The sequence below is a fragment of the Diospyros lotus genome, chromosome 6, assembly GCF_014633365.1.
Source record: "Diospyros lotus cultivar Yz01 chromosome 6, ASM1463336v1, whole genome shotgun sequence".
Classification (NCBI taxonomy): domain Eukaryota; kingdom Viridiplantae; phylum Streptophyta; class Magnoliopsida; order Ericales; family Ebenaceae; genus Diospyros; species Diospyros lotus.
In genome coordinates this window covers 30214037-30232118 of record NC_068343.1, presented here as the reverse complement: position 1 = coordinate 30232118, position 18082 = coordinate 30214037, and the positions used below count along the sequence as shown (strand labels likewise).

Genomic DNA, 18082 nt, shown 5'->3' with positions numbered 1-18082 from the left:
CAATTAAATTTATTACTACACATGCCTTCTCTCCAAAATGATTTACACTAGGCATCTTGATACGATAAAAATTACACACCACCCAAAATCCAATGCGCTACCATATCTATAGAAGACCATTGTTGTCACGGTTGCAGTCATTGAAGATGAATGTTTCTCGTGCTTTTTTATTACTTGCTTTAAAAAATATCTTATGACTGTTTTAGCCTATCTCTTTGGCTAATTATTTGAGTACATCCCATTTGTGTATTTCTGAAATTTGTATAGAAGCAATCTATATGTGATCCTCTAAATTTTCTAAAAAGGTTATTGTTTTTGTTGTATAAGTCTGTGTAGGTATATGCTTTATTCTACTTTTAACTTTTGTCTCTTCATAATCTAATTAAGTTTTCTTCATTACATAATTTAGTTGGTATTTAGATACTTCTTTACTTTTTTCTTCATTACATAATTTAGTTGGTACTTGGATGCCTGTGGGACCCACCTTATCTCACTAGACCTTGTGGGGCTCGCTTGACCTCATGGGACCCACTTGACCCTGAGGGGCCTGCTTGGCTCCATTTTCCTTGCCAAGCCCTTACCAATATATCTCAACTATCAAATTCTCATGAAATAATTATTAACTCCCAATTTCATGGGAAACAAATGATATGCTGAGGATTGGGGTATTACAAAAAGCATTACAATTCTATGTAAATGTATTACACAAAAATTATAATCTAAATAGATTAAAATAAAGTTGTGAATAACATGGATACAAACTACCCAAGGCTCGAAGTACTACACAACCCACATGAAGAACTGAAGGGAAACACCAACTATTGGTGTATCATGCAAGGGTTTTACTGGTTTTCAAAACATTTTCGAAAACACATAATAAACATAGCGGAAATAAAAATGAGATCACCTTGCAAGACTCGGTGTCAACAACCATATGCAATACAAAACTGAAACCATCAATAAGGGGTAGGAAGGTATACCTCACTAGAAGTTCTGATTTGATGTAGAGGTTGAACATCCTCCCGAGGTAGCAATCGTTGCTAACTGCACAACTCTTGAACGGCTGCCTTGAACAATCAAATTGTTCTACACAACTGACCAGATGGCTAATCCGACCCTTGAAAACACGAGAAGCCTAGTTAGTTCACGCTCCGAGAAGGAATTAAATCCTACAACTTAGCCTATGTGCTAGCCAAGCTAATTGCAGGATGATGAAGCTGGAAATGGGTTCAAAGAAACTGATTTCCAAATCCAATATAAACTCTCTATATGGATTGGGTTGCTACTCTAGGAAACTAGAATCAATGGAGCAATGGGAACTAGGGTTAAAAGGGATTCAAGGCTCTGGAATGAAGATTATGTAAGCTATGGCCGAGAGACAATGAGCTAGCAAAATGCAGCAAGCCAAAAAGCTCTTTTATTCTTCTCTTCTTTCCCTTTTATATCAAGCCCTAAAACCCTAAACGCTCCCAAATCTAGACAAACGACTAGGAGAGAGAGAGAGAGAGGAGACAAGGCTGAGGGGGGAGAGGCGTTCCCCAGGCACGCCGTCCTCTTCCATGAGTCCCACTGAAACCGTTGTAGAAACGACAAAGAAATGGTGCCGAATCGCGATCTCGCTTCAAGAAAACGATCAACCTAATTCGAGGAATCGGTCAACCGGTTTGCACCGGTCAGCAAGGTCCGGTTAACTAGTTCTCAACCTTTGGACCGGTTTGGCCACAGTCCAGTCGATTACCTCGAAGGTCGGTCAAACAGTTCTATTCCTTCATTCCCAATTTTTGCAAATCGCATCTAAGCCCACCATTAATTTTAATGGCCCTTTCACTATCTCATAATGAAATCGAGGCCCCCGTTAACTCTTAACGGCATGCCTGTCAACTCTTGACAATTGCTTCAATTAATTTAAACTCGATCCGTCAACTCTTAACGACAATCATTAATTACAGCCTTACATCATTAGTCAACCACTACACTTGAATATACATGTGACCTTCTAGATTCACTACTAAGTAGCAATCGGGACACATCAAACACTTTGACGCCAACCAAACACTTTGGTCTACAAAAAAGATCTCTCAATCTCCCTGATGTACCCTAAAAGGTCTTGAGTGATAACTAGCATTATGTCAGGATAATCCTACCAGTAATGAAGTCATACTTCAAGATAACCTTTTAGGGCTTCCGATTCCCATGTACTATAATCCCTCCATTGACTAACATCCTAATCAAGTGAGAGCCATGGACTGATCAAATTCACTAACTCGATAGCTATGCCAATATCTAGCGTGGTGTGATTGAGATGACACATCCGAAGTCCTTCCGACATTGGAAACACGTTTCCAATCAAGTGCACCCTGGCCAGGATTTTATACAATCACATCCACCACTGATAGCATAGGATATTCAGCTCTCATCGGAGGTTAATGGATCCCATCAACAATCACATGCCTCCATATATTACTGCACAGAGACCACACAATGCATTTCCCAACACAGTAACCGGGTGGTTCTTAGCAATGGCAAATCTCTAGCACCAACATACAAGACAACTGTGTTGCCTCCGATCTAAAGACTAGTAACACAATCGAAACTAGTGACAGATCATAGATCCTCTTAGCCATGTGATCTATCACTTGTGTCACATTCAACAGATATTCAACTGACATCCACCCACATGTCTACTATGTCCATCTCATGGATTATGGCATGTGACTCACCATCCTTTAATCATTGGTATCTTATACTAATGAAAGGTAGTAGTTCATGTGCCAGTCCATAATTGATTAATGATAATCTCCTTCTAAAAAATCTAAGGACTAGGAATCACTTTAAGAAATCCTTAATCCAAAGGTCTTTGTTACATATTCTTAACACTTAATAATAAGATCTTCTTATTAGGAAATCTAGTGACTCATTCATATAAATAAATTGAGAGATATGACCTTAAAATATGAAAGCATATTTTATTACATTTGCAAGATTTACATCATTAGTCCCATAATACATTTGCTAGATGTTATCTAAATCCAGCATTAAGGGCACTAACACTAACAACCCAAGGCTCGAAGTACTACCCAACCCACATGATGAACAACTTGGGTTATCCAGGTACGTGTTCCACTATAACCAAAACTAACCACGTTCATGAAGAAAATCTGTTCTGTCATGAAAAGGACGGTGCTTATTGCTGAGATGATGCATTTAAGTTGTTTTCTTGTTCAGATCACAACCAATTTCAACTTCGGTTTCAAGGTAAGGTTTAAGGCAAGAGATATTGATTAAATAATTCTTGTTTGACAAGAAAAGTGGAAAGAATCTCCACCAGCAGCATCAGCTTTCAGCTAATGATGGGTTCTGTCAACAAATGTATCGAAGCTGCCATGTGAACTCTAGATTTTAAGAATACCAAGCATAAGCAACGGTCTGATATTCATCTTATGTTATACTAATACTATATTTGTGGTCATGATATTGATGTTGGTGACAATTTTGCAACATGTTTTCCCTAGAGTCCTAGTGAAGTCTTTCACTGATAGCAGATGGATACTTGTGCATATTCAAGCCATGTCTTGACTAAGAGAGATGTGGATTGATGTTGCTTCTTTTACTAGCAGTTCTTAATTACTTTGTCTTCAACATAGTTTTTATATTGTCGTTTCAGATATGTTTTGCACATCCTAAGTTTGTAATGAATTTCTTCTATATACTATAACATTCAGAATGGCATTCCAACTTCTGTGATGGTTCTATTCAAGATGGTTACCCTTTCGGGTTTGATTGCATTGAAGAACTGAAAAGCCTACTTGAATTTTAATATAATGTCTAGATTGTGTAACTATGTCATCAGCTTGTAATCTTATTAATGTTTCTGCTTGTAACCTCCAAGGAATGAGACTTCCTTTCTGTAATTTAGAGGATGCATTGTAATAGGAACAAGTAATTAATTTCATGGTGCTCATGTATTAAAAGTATTGTCCTACTTATTCTTATTGCAAAGGCCATGAAAAACACTCACACAGACTTTGAATATTGATTTAAGGGTACTTGGGGTTCACCCTCTCTGAATCCTCATGTTATGACCAAGCAGAATGCTGAAAATGACAGCCCAAGTAACATGGCACAGACACTGGTACCTGCTGGCTCAAAGTCGTTACCTTTTGAGTTTAGAGCACTTGAAGCCTGTCTTGAGTCTGCTTGCAGGTGCCTTGAATCTGAAGTATGTATCTTGCTGAATAAACATCCTTCTTTTGTTACAATTACTTTTCTTAATTTTCATACTTTTTTCTACAATTCTCCTGATATAGTCAAGAGCACTTCATACTTTTATCAGTCTCCCTTTTCATTTGTAGATATGCTAGTTATTTTCTTGTAGGTTGACTAGTGAATACTATTTCCTCTATCTTTAATTTCTAGTTTACATGTCCTTATATGATTAAGTGGAGCAAAAACTAACCCAATAAGATTGCAATAGAGTAGAATGGACTACAATTCTTAATCCAATAAGATTGCAATAAACTGGAACAGAGTTCTTAAATTATTAGTAGTTATGCATCTATAGCCTGCTGTTGACGAAAGCAATAGAGTAGAATGGACTACAATTCTTAACCACAGAGCATAATAGGGATTCTGTGATCTTTCTTGTTATCAATCATAAGATATAAAGTTGATACGTGTACAGTATATATTTCAGGAAGATTGGAGTGGTATTTAAAAACTGGCACTTAATATCTTCTTTCTTCATATTGAGAGTAAAGAATTGGTTGTTGAGGTGCAACTGATTTTCTCAATTTGTTTAATTTCATTAGTTAGGCTGCAATGATGTGTGTTGTTGTTGTGTCAAGGATGCAACTAATTATTTTTCTTCTTATCTTTGCATTTTGTTAGCTCAATTTCTCTGTTATTCTTGATATCTTACTGAAATTTCTGCATTAGACTCAAACACTTGAGCAAGAAGCATATCCAGCATTGGATGAACTGACTTCCAAAATCAGCACACTTAACCTTGAACGTGTTAGACAGATAAAGAGCCGTCTTGTTGCAATATCTGGTCGTGTACAGAAGGTAAATGTGAATGAGCTAATTGTGAACTCATGTTCTGCAGATTTGTCCATAGTTTGATCAAGTGCTTTCCATTGAAAAAAAAAAAAAAAAATGAATTCTTATTGTTTTTGTCTTAACAATTGGTTAAATAGGATAAAAAGCTTCCCCTCATGATACTACAAAGATGTCATGATCATTTAGAAGGCAACCTCAGTTCAATCATTTATGTAAATTAATATCTCTATGTTGAGGAGGAATTCACGATGGGAAGAAGATAAAATTCGAAATAAGAGGAAGAAGATCAGATTGAATAAAGGAGGATAAATCTACAGCCGTTTCTAAGAAATAGGAAAAGATGAAGCTTTAGCTATCCCTAATAAGTAGGAGAATTTCTCTCCTTATCTGTTGTTGTATTTGTAATTTAAATTCCTAGATTTTAGGTAGTTTTTTTGTATTTAAAGGCTGCATGTAACATAGTTAGGAGTGTGAAACTGAGATTTCCATTCACCTGTAAACTCCATATCTTTTTTATATCTCCATATAGACGGCTTCGAGATGGAGAGTTCTTCCCCAACCAGTGGAACATCAACGACCTAACCCCTTAGATAACCACAACTGTGACACCCGTAATCTTAAGAGCATGATTAACAATAATAATATCCATATGAAATTCAAAGTTTAGCGCAGACGAAAACTTGAGAAACAAAACTTTAATAAACTTAAGTAAAGTTTCGAACATAATAAGATTCAGAGTATTTTTCGTGTAAATATAAAGTTTGATACTGAAAACATGGCTTCAATAGAAGAGAGAAGGACTTAGCAAATATCATAGCATCCATACTGAGAAAACCGGACTTAAAATGAGACTTGGCTCTATTCATAAACTTATATAAGGTTTAAGAACATATGGTGTAGCAATAGTGTACATCTATCATAAGAGTGTAATATTGAAAATCTTTCTAATACAAGAAGAGAGAAACGTCATTTTGACTATTAAAATTTATCTTCAAATAGCCACTAGATTTACATAAATCCTTTTTAAAGGAGCCACCATGTTCCACGTCCTTTCTCCAGTCTCCTCATTCATAATCACCTGGGGGGGAAAATATGGGATGAGATTCTTGCGAGTCTCAGTAAGTACAAGAGAACTATCATATGTATTTAAACAAGTCATGACATAACGTAACATAACATATCATATGGAGACACGAGAGGTTCCACCAACTACGGGGGCATGAACCCTCGTGCGTAGCGCTACCGAGCTCCAGTCCCGAAACTTGCGTGAACATAACATAACATGAGGGACCACATAACATAATTCATGGGCATGCTTAAACATCATAAATAGTTCATAATGTACTTACCTCAACTTGGTTGGACAAGATTTGAATGTTTAAGGTTTCACACCTTACTGGGTTTGTATTTCTATAGACAAAACGCGTATTTTCATGAACTAAAACTCATGTAATCTTATATTGGATTGTAGGTAATCAAATAATGGGTTCATATGTGAAATTTAATGAGAAAAGAGGATTCCACGCGCCCCAAGAAGAGGTGGCGCCTATTTTCACGTCTTGGGGGCAGATTTGACACCCTTTAGTATTTTTGCCATATCTTTCTCATTTTAACTCCGAATCGACTTCCGTTTGAACCTACAGACTCCTATTTCAGTCCTCTACATGATTATGGGAAGAAATCATACTTACCTCTCCAATTGGAAGACTCTTATGGCAGATCCTTGCGACTGTCCACTTTCCGTCAAGCCTTTGCCTTTCCTTCATTTTCTTGGATTTCTTTCATTTTCTTGTTGCACTTGCTTTCTTTCCTCTTTTCTTAGCTTCTCGTGGCCTTAATTCCTTCCCTTTATATAGCCTTTAAATGCCCAAATCCTCAAGATTTTACTTGGCCTCCAAGTTGCTCATTTTCTACCCTAGTAATTATTACAACTTTGAATTTTCTTCCAATCTTCCAATGCAAGCTTCTTCTTCTTCCAATCCTAGGTCACCAAATACACCTTCAAGATAAGCCACCTTAAGACTTTAATTGAAATCTGGCCAATGGATTTGTGCCACGTCATCGTTGATCTTATCCTTAAACACCCAATAGGATGCTTCCACCTCACAAGGACACTTGGAGAGTGTTCATTGGCTAATCCTTGATATTTTTGGTTGATATTTTGGCTAGTTTACCAACATTACACTTGTGCCCGAGTTTCTCCAAGAATTTCGCTTTTACCCGGACTTAGTATTTACAGTTTTGCCACTACTTTGAAAACTAAGTTTTTGTCTTAGGATTTTTGTAACCACTTGAAAGTGTCTCATTTCATCATATATCTGAACTTAAATATCCTTGGTATATATCACAATTGAAAGTTCTTGGATATTACATATTTGAACCGAGAAAGGAAATAAACAAAATCTCGGGTGTTACAACAACCTTCAAATCACTCAACATAGGCTCAATGGGACTAACTTTTAGGAGTAGTCCCAATTAGTCTTGTTGGTGATGAAAGGAAAAGGTAAGGTGGGGTATCTAACCGGGAGAATCCCAAAGCCAGATTCTGCAGCTGTAAATTATAAAGCATGGGATGCTAAAAATTCCCTAGTTATGGCTTAGCTTATCAATTCAATGGAGTCAAAGATAGGGAGGACCTATCTGTTTTACAAGACAGCCAAAGCTTGTACTCAGATATGGAAAATACAGCACAATGCTTTAAAGTTCGATCAGCCATATGGAACACTTGCCAAGGTAATCTTTTAGTAACCGATTACTTTAATGTGTTATTCGAATTATGGAAGGAGATGGATCTGTTTTATGACATCAGTTGGGAGTGTACAAAGGATGGGGTAAAGTACTCTAAAAGGATAGAGAAAGAAAGGGTATTTGACTTTCTACATGGCCTAAAGTCTGACTTAGATGAAGTTAAAGGAAGGTTGTTAGGAACTGCAAAAAAATACTTAGGGAGAAGAATCATCTATCTTGTTCATTCGAGTATGGCACATATATATACACGAGTATAAGACGTCTATACAGTGTAGAAGTCTATTATAGTTTACAAGGTATCTATGCTGTTTAATAAATACAAAATAGCTATCTCTAAAATTTAAGAGTACAATTAAATCTAAATGAATTATCTTGAATTATCTCTTGTCATGACTCAATGAGCAATAAAAGGGTAATATGATAATAGACTTATGATAGTTGTTAGGAGATATTTTACAAGTTGTTAAGAGTACATGGGTGCAAGTGGGAGGCTGTTAGACTATATATAAGCCACAGCTGAGGATGGAAGATTTTATGCTTGAAATGACTGAATGAATATTCTCATTTCTCTCTAGAATTCTCTCCCAATCTCCCTCACATTTCTCTCTTTTTTCTCCCCCTCCTTTCTCTCAATATCTCTCCCTCAATTCTATATGTTATCTTCCCCCATTTCTGTCCAAATTCCCCCCTAAACATTCTATTCTTAATCCTAAGCCTCTCGGATCCTTCCAAATTCCAATCTAATCCTAGCTAAACCTTAGAGTTGTGACAAATGGTATCAGAGTTGTTGTTCTTAGACTGTGGTTCATGCAATTTCGATAAATTGATTCCAAAAACTCTTGTTGGAATTGATTGAGCAACCTAGGTGATTCCAATAGCAATTTGGTTGAATGACTGCATCCCAACGGTTCTCAGCTCTTGGTAGGTGAGTGCAAGCAACGATTTTGATCAAATTTCGAGGAATCAAAGGACGAGTCATAACCGAGACAACAAAACAACTTTCGGTACGAAATTGAGAAGCGAAGTGCAGCGATTTAAGAAGTTATGCATCGTTTTGGTGAATTCAAGTAGCACCAGAGGTGACTTGAACAGAGGAGCATTCGTGATTAGTGTGGGAGTCTGTCGAAGGTGGTGACGCAGACAACTAGGAGGGTCGCAACTAGAGTGAACGACTGGTGCGGGAGATCCGCTGAAGTTGGCGACACGAACAGACAGGGAACCTTTCGATTGGTGCGTTGCTGGTGGTGCCACTTGATAAGTCAGGTGATTCCTCGCAAGTAGATAGCGAACAGTGCAGGGGTTTAGGTGATCGATTTGGATTGATTAAGACGAAGGTGTCAATTCCGATGAGGAAGGACGGCGTGAAGTGGGAAAAGGTCTGGGTGAGCAGGAACCCAGCTATTACACTGGCCGATCGGTCTCGAGGGTGATCAAAGTTGGTTCGACGAAAGTTTTGCAATTCTTGTTTGTCGTTGAGAGGTGAAGTAGGTCAGGCGAGTCCTCCCTCCTCTGACCAGTTTTTGGTGGCTCTGAAGGTGGCGGAATAGGTTTGGGTCTCGGCTAAGAAGTGCAGCAATTTCGGTATCTAATTCCAGCAAAGCTCGTAACAACTAGGAGTGGAGTTTTAAAGGCAGTCTTAAGCTGGTGATCCTCAACCATTGAGTTGCGGAAGCTTGACAGAGCAGTGGAAGTGTGGTGAACCTTGTTAAAGTAACCAAGCAGTGGTATCAAAGCCGACCCCATGGCTCTCAGTGCAAGCAAGCGGCGACGGAGGTAACGCCGGCATTGCAGTGTTTACCCGGGACTAGCAGTAGCTAGTGCACAACCTGTTGTCGTGGGCACCGGGCTGCGGAGCGTGGTGGTATGCTATGGTCCACTGCAGGGTATGAGACTTGTCCCACATTAGAAGTTCAGGCTCCTGGTGTGGGGTTTATAACCTCTTGGGCACCCTCCCCTTAATAGCTAGCTTTTGAGGGTGAGTTCTGCCCAAGGGTTGTAACACTTGTATCACTTTTGAGTGTTAGAATAACCAAGAAATATGCATTTAAGTGCTTTAGGGTCAAGTTTAGTGTGGTTGATTTTGTGGATATGGACAAAAGCGATGCAGCCAAAGACCTTGAGAGGTAAATTAGTCAAATATAGTAGGTAAGGGTAGGAAATAGAGAGTTTTTGAAGGGAACTTTGTTAGTCAAGGATTCGAGATGGGGTTCGGTTTGATAAGTTGTGTAGCAGTTAAGACTGCTTCGCCCCCAAAATAAGATAGAACATGGGTGTCAAAGAGAAGGGCTCAAGTCACATTTAGAAGGTGACGATTCTTCCTCTCAGCAACCCCATTTTGCTAAGGAGTGTCAACACAAGAAGACTCATGAATGACCCCATGGGATTGAAAAAAATGATGTAGGGTATGATTAAAATATTCCTTCCCATTGTCTGTCCGAATACGCTTTATGTAAACCCCAAATTGAGTATGGATGAGTTGAAAGAAATGTTGAAGGATCTTTGGAACTTCAAATTTTTCTTTCAGCAAAAATATCCAAGTGACCCGAGTATAGTCATCAATAAAAGTAATGAACCACTTAGTCCCATTTAGATTAGAGACTTTGGAAGGACCCCTTATATCGGAATGAATTAAATCACAAAGAGCTTAAGTTTTTATTGATGAAGGTGGAAAAGATACACGATGGTGTTTAGTAAGTTCACACACTTCACAATGAAAATTAGTACTAGAGACATTTAGGAATAAAGAAGGAAACATAGCTTTCAAAGAACCAAAAATGAGATGACCTAAATGTCTATGGTGAAGCCAAATATCAGACTGTTTAGGTGATTTGGGTTGTGTTTCAGCAGGTTGTTTCTCAAAAAGCAACAAGAGCCTGCACATTATCAAGAAGATATAGCCCATTTTGGACTTCAACAGCTCTAATCTTCCTCCTCGATGTCCAATTTTGAAATACACAATGGTTGTTAGAAAAGTTAATAATGCAGTCTAGGTCTTTGGTTAGTTTAGAAATAGAGATGAGATTAGTAGTGAGTTTTGGCACATGAAGGACATTAGTTAAATGAAGAGAAGGTGTTAGGGTAATGTGGCCTTCACCAACAACAGTAAGAGAGGATCCATTGGCAATAGTGATTTTGTGATGCCCTGAACTTGGTGTATAGGAAACAAATGAAGTAGAATCATGGGTCATATGGTCAGTAGCACCAGAATCAAGTACCCAATAGTTAGGTGGAGATGTTCCAAAAGCATTAAAAGAAGAAGAAATAAGACACTTACCATTATGGGAGAATGAACAAGAACTAGAGGACTTGGAGAGTGTATTAAGGAGACTTTTCAGTCGTTCAATCTCTTCTTTGTTATGTTTAGGAGCACTCTTGACAACTCAATCAATGATTCCTAATGCCAACAATTCTCTCAACTCATCACCCGAAATCAATCCAACCAACAGAAAACAAAAGACAGAAAGCAAGAACAGAATTTAAATGAAAGAAAAAACAGAAACAATCAAGACACAAACCAAACAATAGGTGCAAGATATATCCTGGTTCGGATTGCTTTAAAGCAACCCTACATCCAGCCTTCAAACACCCCAAAAGCAGTCTTCTTATTACCAAGGATGATCAGAACAACAGCTTGAGAAAAAACCTCCTATTCTTCGAGTACAATCAACACTCACTCTCCAAGATTACAAGGTAGTCTTGAACACTAGCCTTTCTCTCTAAATGAATGTTCACTCAGTACAATAGAATAGAATAGTAAAATCTATCCCCTTGCCCTCTATTTATAATAGGAGGCGGAACCCCAATGAAGACTTTCAAATATTTACAGATTACACCCCCAACTTATCACTAATTACAGTTTGGGTTACAACTTCTATTTAATACCTCATTGGCCCTCAAAAAACACTGCTATAACTGATCTTATTTAACCTATACTCTAGACAACATTTTAACATTCTTTGATATCAATACTTGATGAGGAAGTTTGCCTTGGCTGAGAGTTGTCTTGATTAGTAAGATTGGTTTGGCCATTGGGAATTCCTTTAAAACCTCCTAATCTGCTAAGTATTTGTTCTTTTCCATGATGTTTGAAACAATTTTCTTTGTGTGTCTTGGTTTCTTGCAGTAGCTACACCATAAATCATCTTTGTTGGACTTAGATCTTGTTTTAGTTGCAGCTGGAGTGGTTTTGTTTACCACCATAGCAGATCCAACAGATGTTGGTGGATCAAGCATGGCAGAGCACCGTGTCTATTCTCCTCGAACAATAGAGAATACTTCTGAAATAGGAGGCATACGATCCTTTCCTAAAATCTGCACCCTTACTTGGTTATACTCTAGGTTAAGACTAGCAAGAAAATCAAAGATTCGATCTCTCTCCACAAATGCAGAGTGTGTTTGAGTATCTTCAGAGCAAACCATTTTCTTATTTTGGTAATGATCGATCTCAGACCAAATACTAGTAAGAGTGTTGTAATAATCAGTCACTATCATCCCTCCTTGCTTCATAGCAGCATCCTTGGTCCGTAGCTCATAGATAACTATTGCATCTTGCTTCATTGAATAACTTTTACGGAGTCTCCCAAATGTCATGAGCAGAACAAAGAAACATACAGTTTCTACTTATTTCTGTTAGCATGGAGTTCCAAAGCCATGACATAATCATAGCATTTTCTTCATCCCATGCCCCAAACCTTGGATGGGTAGAGCTAGGGGCCTTGCCAGTTAGGTGAGACAGTTTTCCACACCCCTTTAGATAGGTAGAGACTACTTGAGACCATTGTAGATAATTCTTTCCTTGGAGTCGATAAGCTGAATTGATAGGATGGAGATCACTATGATAGCCAGGTGTATTTTTAGCAGGCTGAGAATTACTCGAGAAATCAGTGGGTTGATCCCCTATTGGAAGATCAGAAGGATTTGGAGTGATTGCTTCAGAAATTGTAGGCATGGTAGTGACAATATTTGCTAAATAGATGCAGTGATGAAGACTGAAAAAAGGGGGGAGAGGGTTGAAGGTAGTGGTTGAACAGCAATGAAGGCTGTAACAACACCAAAAAAACCTTAAGGATGGCGGCAGAAAAATTAGGGTTCCAAGAAAGAAGCCTTGATACCATGTAGAAGAAGATGAAACAAACTGAAAGAACTGTATATTAGAGTAGGCAAAAGTATTGAGTTTAAACTTCATTGCCAACCTAATATTTAAATTGTTGCATGTTGTTGGACCATTTATTAGTGAAGCCTAGCCACATGTGAGGGGGTGTGTTGAGAGTGAAAATAATAGTAAAAAAGATAATGTTAACTCTCTATCTAACAGTTTAAGCTTTTAGATCAAATGGTGGCTAAAAATTCAACACTTTATTTATGCTTACACAACAATCTTATCTTTTGTTTGTGTGGCTTAGGAAGTTATCCTGTTCTGGTGTAGTCATAATGACAGTTACTGAATTTCCATGCTTCCCATTTAAGGTCGGGATTATTTGTGGAGAAATCATGTGTGCTATGGAAAACTACAGAGATGATATAATCTAAACTTTTGTACATTCAATTTGAGATGAAATGATAAAAAATTAGAAATTTTACCTATCAAGTCTTTTTGTGTACCACCAATAGTTTGACTATGTTCTAAAATCTGTGATTGTAACTAGTTGGCATTCTTTTTGCAAGTTAAAGTGATAGATGTGGTGCTTTTGGATGTTCTTATAGTAGATACTTATCAGAAGCATGAAATTTTTTTATGATATATTGAAAAAGAAATGCTCTTATTTTTCATATGTTGTCTCTGCTCATTAATTCATTGGCCATTTACCTCTGTTTATTTTAATTATATTTTTTTTCTTTTTTCCAAAATTTTCAGGTTAGAGATGAACTTGAACATCTGTTAGATGATGACAATGATATGGCTGAAATGTACTTGACAGAGAAGCTCGTAGGTCACTCAATGGAACACACATCAAGGGAGGAAGTATATGATGAGGCACCCGAGGATGGTAAAGAAAGGTGATTCTTATTTGAATAATTATATAACAGACAGATATATCAATTTTCATGTTTCTGCAAAAGATTATTCTGGCTATGTCTATGAACCTATATGGTATATCTGTATGGTAGTAAAACATCAAAGATAGTTTTCTAGGCATCTCTATTTTCCACTTCAGTCTACCATCTACTTGCAGGTGATAACAAGTAGTACTCATGTTCAATTGAGTAAACTACAAGTGAAAAAGTTGCTTACAAGAAGTAGCAGTGAAAGCTTTATCTTCATTACTAACAATAGATTGCGGGATCCCATGTAACTTTATTACATTTTCAACAAAAACTCGAGCAACACTTTGTAGAAATATAGGAATGTTGTAGGGCACATAAATGAGCATATCTGTAAGATGATCCACAACCACAAAGACAATGGTTTTACCTTGAGATAGTGGAAGGCCATCGATAAAGTCCATGGATATCTCAATTCCAACATCAGCTGGAATGGGCAGAGGTTGAAGAAAATTAGGGGCATTAATTGTTTCACTTTTATAATGTTGGCAAACTTCACATTGTGCTGCAAACTTCTTAATGGTATTTTTTTAGCCTTCTAATAGAAGCATTGACAAATGACGAAGAAGCCCAGAATGATGTGCAGCTGGTGATGCATGAAATTCCTGCAAAAGAATGTGATTGAAGAAGATTTTTGCTGCCAGCATAGGTCTGTAGAATCCCAGCTGTAATTGTGAACATAAATTGGATCCGCTTCTAATCTTGTAATAATTTCCTGGATGTTAGTATCATCCAACCATTCACTCCTAATCAGCTCCAGTGTTTGGCAAGTAGGATGGATGCCACTAGTTCAACTTGTTCTAGAAGTCTAGAGAATGCATCTGCAACCAAATTCTCACTCCCTTGCAAATAATCTCATAGTCAAATCCCATTAGTTAGTGATCCACTTTTGCTACTCTAAAGAAGAAGTCCTTTTCTCTTGAAATATTTATAGCTTTTGTGATGGGTATGTATTTGAAAATGTCATCCAATTAAGGTCTCCACTTAGTAACTCCACAATAGCTAACATCTCTGCCATAAACAGATAAACCATAATGGGACAAAGACAGAGGTTACTAATATAAACTATTGGATGACATTAACACCGCTCCAAATTCCCAGTCCCAAAGCATTAGATTCAATCACAATCAACTTGTTAAAATCTGGCAAAGTAAGAATTGGTGCAGTAGTCAAAGCATCCTTAGGAGAGATAAAGCCTAAGTAGCTACTAGCTTTTTCATTTACTTAAATGCATCTTTCTTCAGAAGTGATGTTAAAGGAGCACTAATTTTTCCATAGTTCTTGACAAACCTTTTTGAAATACCTAGTAAGTCCTAGGAATCCCTACAAAGCCTAGATTGATTATGGAATTGGCCAATCTTTCATCGCTTGAATTTTTGAAAGATCAAGTGCAACTCCTTGAGAAACAAGATGGCTAAGATACTCTACCTCAGGTTAGCAAAGCTGTATTTTGATTTCTTACAAAAAGACAATTCTCATGAAGAAGGGCAAAAATGATCTATATGTTAGTGATAGTGCCCTAGATGCTAGATTTACATTACATGGGATGTATGTGAATGGCACTCTTGATGTATTCTTGATATTAATTAAAAGGGTCATATCTTTATTCATACCTCTCCCTCTAGCTTTTATGAATAAGTCCCTAGATTTCCTGATAGAGTTCCAACTCTTAAAGGGTTGAGACTATGTGACATGGATCTCTAGTTCATGATTTCTTAAAGGTATTCTCGGTCCTTAGATTTATCAGAAAGGGATTATGATATATCGATTAGTGGATCGGTACATAGGCTACTACCATTGTTAGCATGTGATACTAATGGGAATGGGGTGGTGAGCCACACACCACATTGCATGGGATGCATATAGTAGGCATGTAGGTGGGTGTTGAAGAACATCTACTGAATGTGAGGCCTACGACATATCATAAGGCTTGAGGATTAATGATCAGTCGCTGGCTCTCGATTGTCTATCTAGTCCTTGGACAAGAGGTGACATGGTGTCTTGTGCACTGGTGTCAGGGATTTACCGCTAAGCGGAACCATCTGGTGTAAGAGGTGGGAATCCTTATTGTGTGGTCTTTGTACAGTGGTGTATGGAGCCAAATGTTCATTGATGGGATCCATTAATCTCCATAGATTGGAGGCGTACATCGTATGTAATCCGTATTGGTTGTAATGGTTGAAAATCCCCTGGCCAGAGTGAGCATGAGATTGGAAAGAGTTTCAATGTCTGATAGGATTTGACATGCTATCTGTTGGCGTAAAAGGGGATGGAAATCAGTCTTCTAGAAGGAAAGGAGAAGAGGCGGCAAATCCTTATTGCTATTCTTGTTTAGTTTCCTAAATCAGATTAGAATACTTTCCTAATCTTTCAATGTATAATCTTTCCTTAATTGTTGTAAATCATTCCTATTGTATACTTTCGAAAGATGTACAAAATTCAACCCTATAATTAGGGTTACATATCAATGAAATATTCTATGCTTTTCCATGCAAGTTTTCATGGTATCAGAGCCCAGCACCTAAGATTGTTTTCGAGTATTGTTGCTTTCTTGTTTCCGGCCTTCATTGCCAATAGCCCTTTTTGATTCTTCTACTTTGTTAACCTAGATCTCACCCTTTATATGATCACTCAAACGAAATCTCTCTCTAATTCGCAAATGAACAGCAATCAGAAAACAATCAAGAACTGCACAACACACACAAGAATTTACCCTGGTTCGGTCTCAATGAAAGACCTACATCCAGCTTGGCTTTCGCCCCTACTTTCTCCTCTATCTTGAATATAAATGCAAGATTACAAGTGCACCCAAACTCAACTCTCACCTAGCCTATAAACCTGAAAGCTATATAGAGTTGTTACAAGAAAGATATTCACTCTTTCTCACTACACAATCTCACCCCAAGACAGCTTGCTAACCCACAAAAGAAAGCATACCATAAAGACTTCCCCTCGGCCTCTATATATAAGCAAATAAAGGTAGGAGACTCTACCTGACCGACTGCCCAAAGAGCAGTTACAACAACCTCGGTCAGCCCTAGAAAAAATAATAAAACTCTTTCTATAAACATAATAGCAGAAATATTACATGAAATATCCCTCACATTACAAGCCCTAATCTAGAACAAATGCTTTAACAAATTCTCCACCCATTTGACTTGATTAGGCTTCTCCCAATTCCAGAAATCTTCAGTTTCCTGCTAGCCCTAGCTGAATAATTCAAACAATGATGAAGCTTGGCTGCTGGAACTGATTTTGTAAACATATCTGCTGCATTATTTTCACCTGCCACTTTGGATAAGAAAACAGATTTATTTTCAATCATTTCTCTTATAAAATGAAATCTAACATCTATGTGTTTTGTCCTTTCATGTTGTGCCTGATTTTTAGATAAATGTATGGCACTTTGACTATCACATAACAAGGTTGCTTTAACATCTAAACCTAGGAGTTCACTAACTAAACCCTTAAGCCATATAGCCTCTTTAAAAGCTTCCGAAAGGGCTATATATTCTGCCTCGGTTGTAGACAATGCTACTACATGTTGGAGACTTGATTTCCAACTAATTGAAGAGTTCCATAATTGAAATACCCAAACAGATGTGGACCTCCTCTTGTTTATATCAGCAGCATAATCTGCATCCGAATAACCTAGAATACTAGGTTGAACTCCTATCTTAGCACCACCATATGTTAGGACATGATTTAGGGTTCCAGCTAGATATTTAACCATCTATTTCACTGCATTCCAGTGAACTTTCCCTGGATTGGCCATAAAACGGCTCACAACACTCATAGGATGAGCTAAATCTGGCCGAGTGCATACCATACTATACATTAGGCTTCCTACCGCACTAGAGTATGGGATATGACTCATTTCCTTTCTATCTTCCTCACTTTTAGGGGACTGGTCTAACGACAACTTAAAATGAGGTGCAAAAGGCACACCAACTGCCTTTGCATTTAACATTTTAAACTTGGATAAAACCTTGGCTAAATAGGACTTTTGAGATAGGTTTATCTTCCTATGTTGAGTGTCTCTAGAAATTTCTATTCCTAGAATTTTCCTAGCTTCACCTAACTCTTTCATTTCAAATTCAGCTTTTAATATTTGTTTTAGAAGCTGGATTTCTTGATGGGATTGACTTGCAATGAGCATGTCATCCACATATAGGAGTAAATACACTGAAATGTTAGGGGTAACATGCTTATAGTACACACAACTATCATAGGA

The 18082-nt window shown here is 37.6% G+C and overlaps 1 protein-coding gene and 1 long non-coding RNA gene across 4 annotated transcripts in view; one reads left to right on the top strand and one right to left on the bottom strand.

Moving 5' to 3' along the window:
* Nucleotides 1–18082, top strand: part of LOC127803136 (magnesium transporter MRS2-F-like) — a 50509-nt gene that overhangs the window by 852 nt on the left and 31575 nt on the right. The window contains exons 2-4 of one of the 3 annotated variants that reach the window (XM_052339174.1): nt 4091–4219; nt 4936–5064; nt 13661–13803. In XM_052339174.1, the coding sequence (XP_052195134.1) occupies nt 4091–4219; nt 4936–5064; nt 13661–13803 (401 nt within the window). Of the gene's footprint in view, nt 1–4042; nt 4220–4935; nt 5065–13660; nt 13804–18082 lie in introns of all 3 variants that reach the window. The other 2 variants (XM_052339173.1, XM_052339175.1) reach the window with 2 other exon arrangements.
* Nucleotides 5932–6866, bottom strand: LOC127803137 (uncharacterized). Its single transcript, XR_008023457.1, has 3 exons — nt 6750–6866; nt 6408–6468; nt 5932–6136 (listed from the first exon to the last, which is right to left on the bottom strand). It is a non-coding gene; the product is annotated as an uncharacterized LOC127803137 (long non-coding RNA).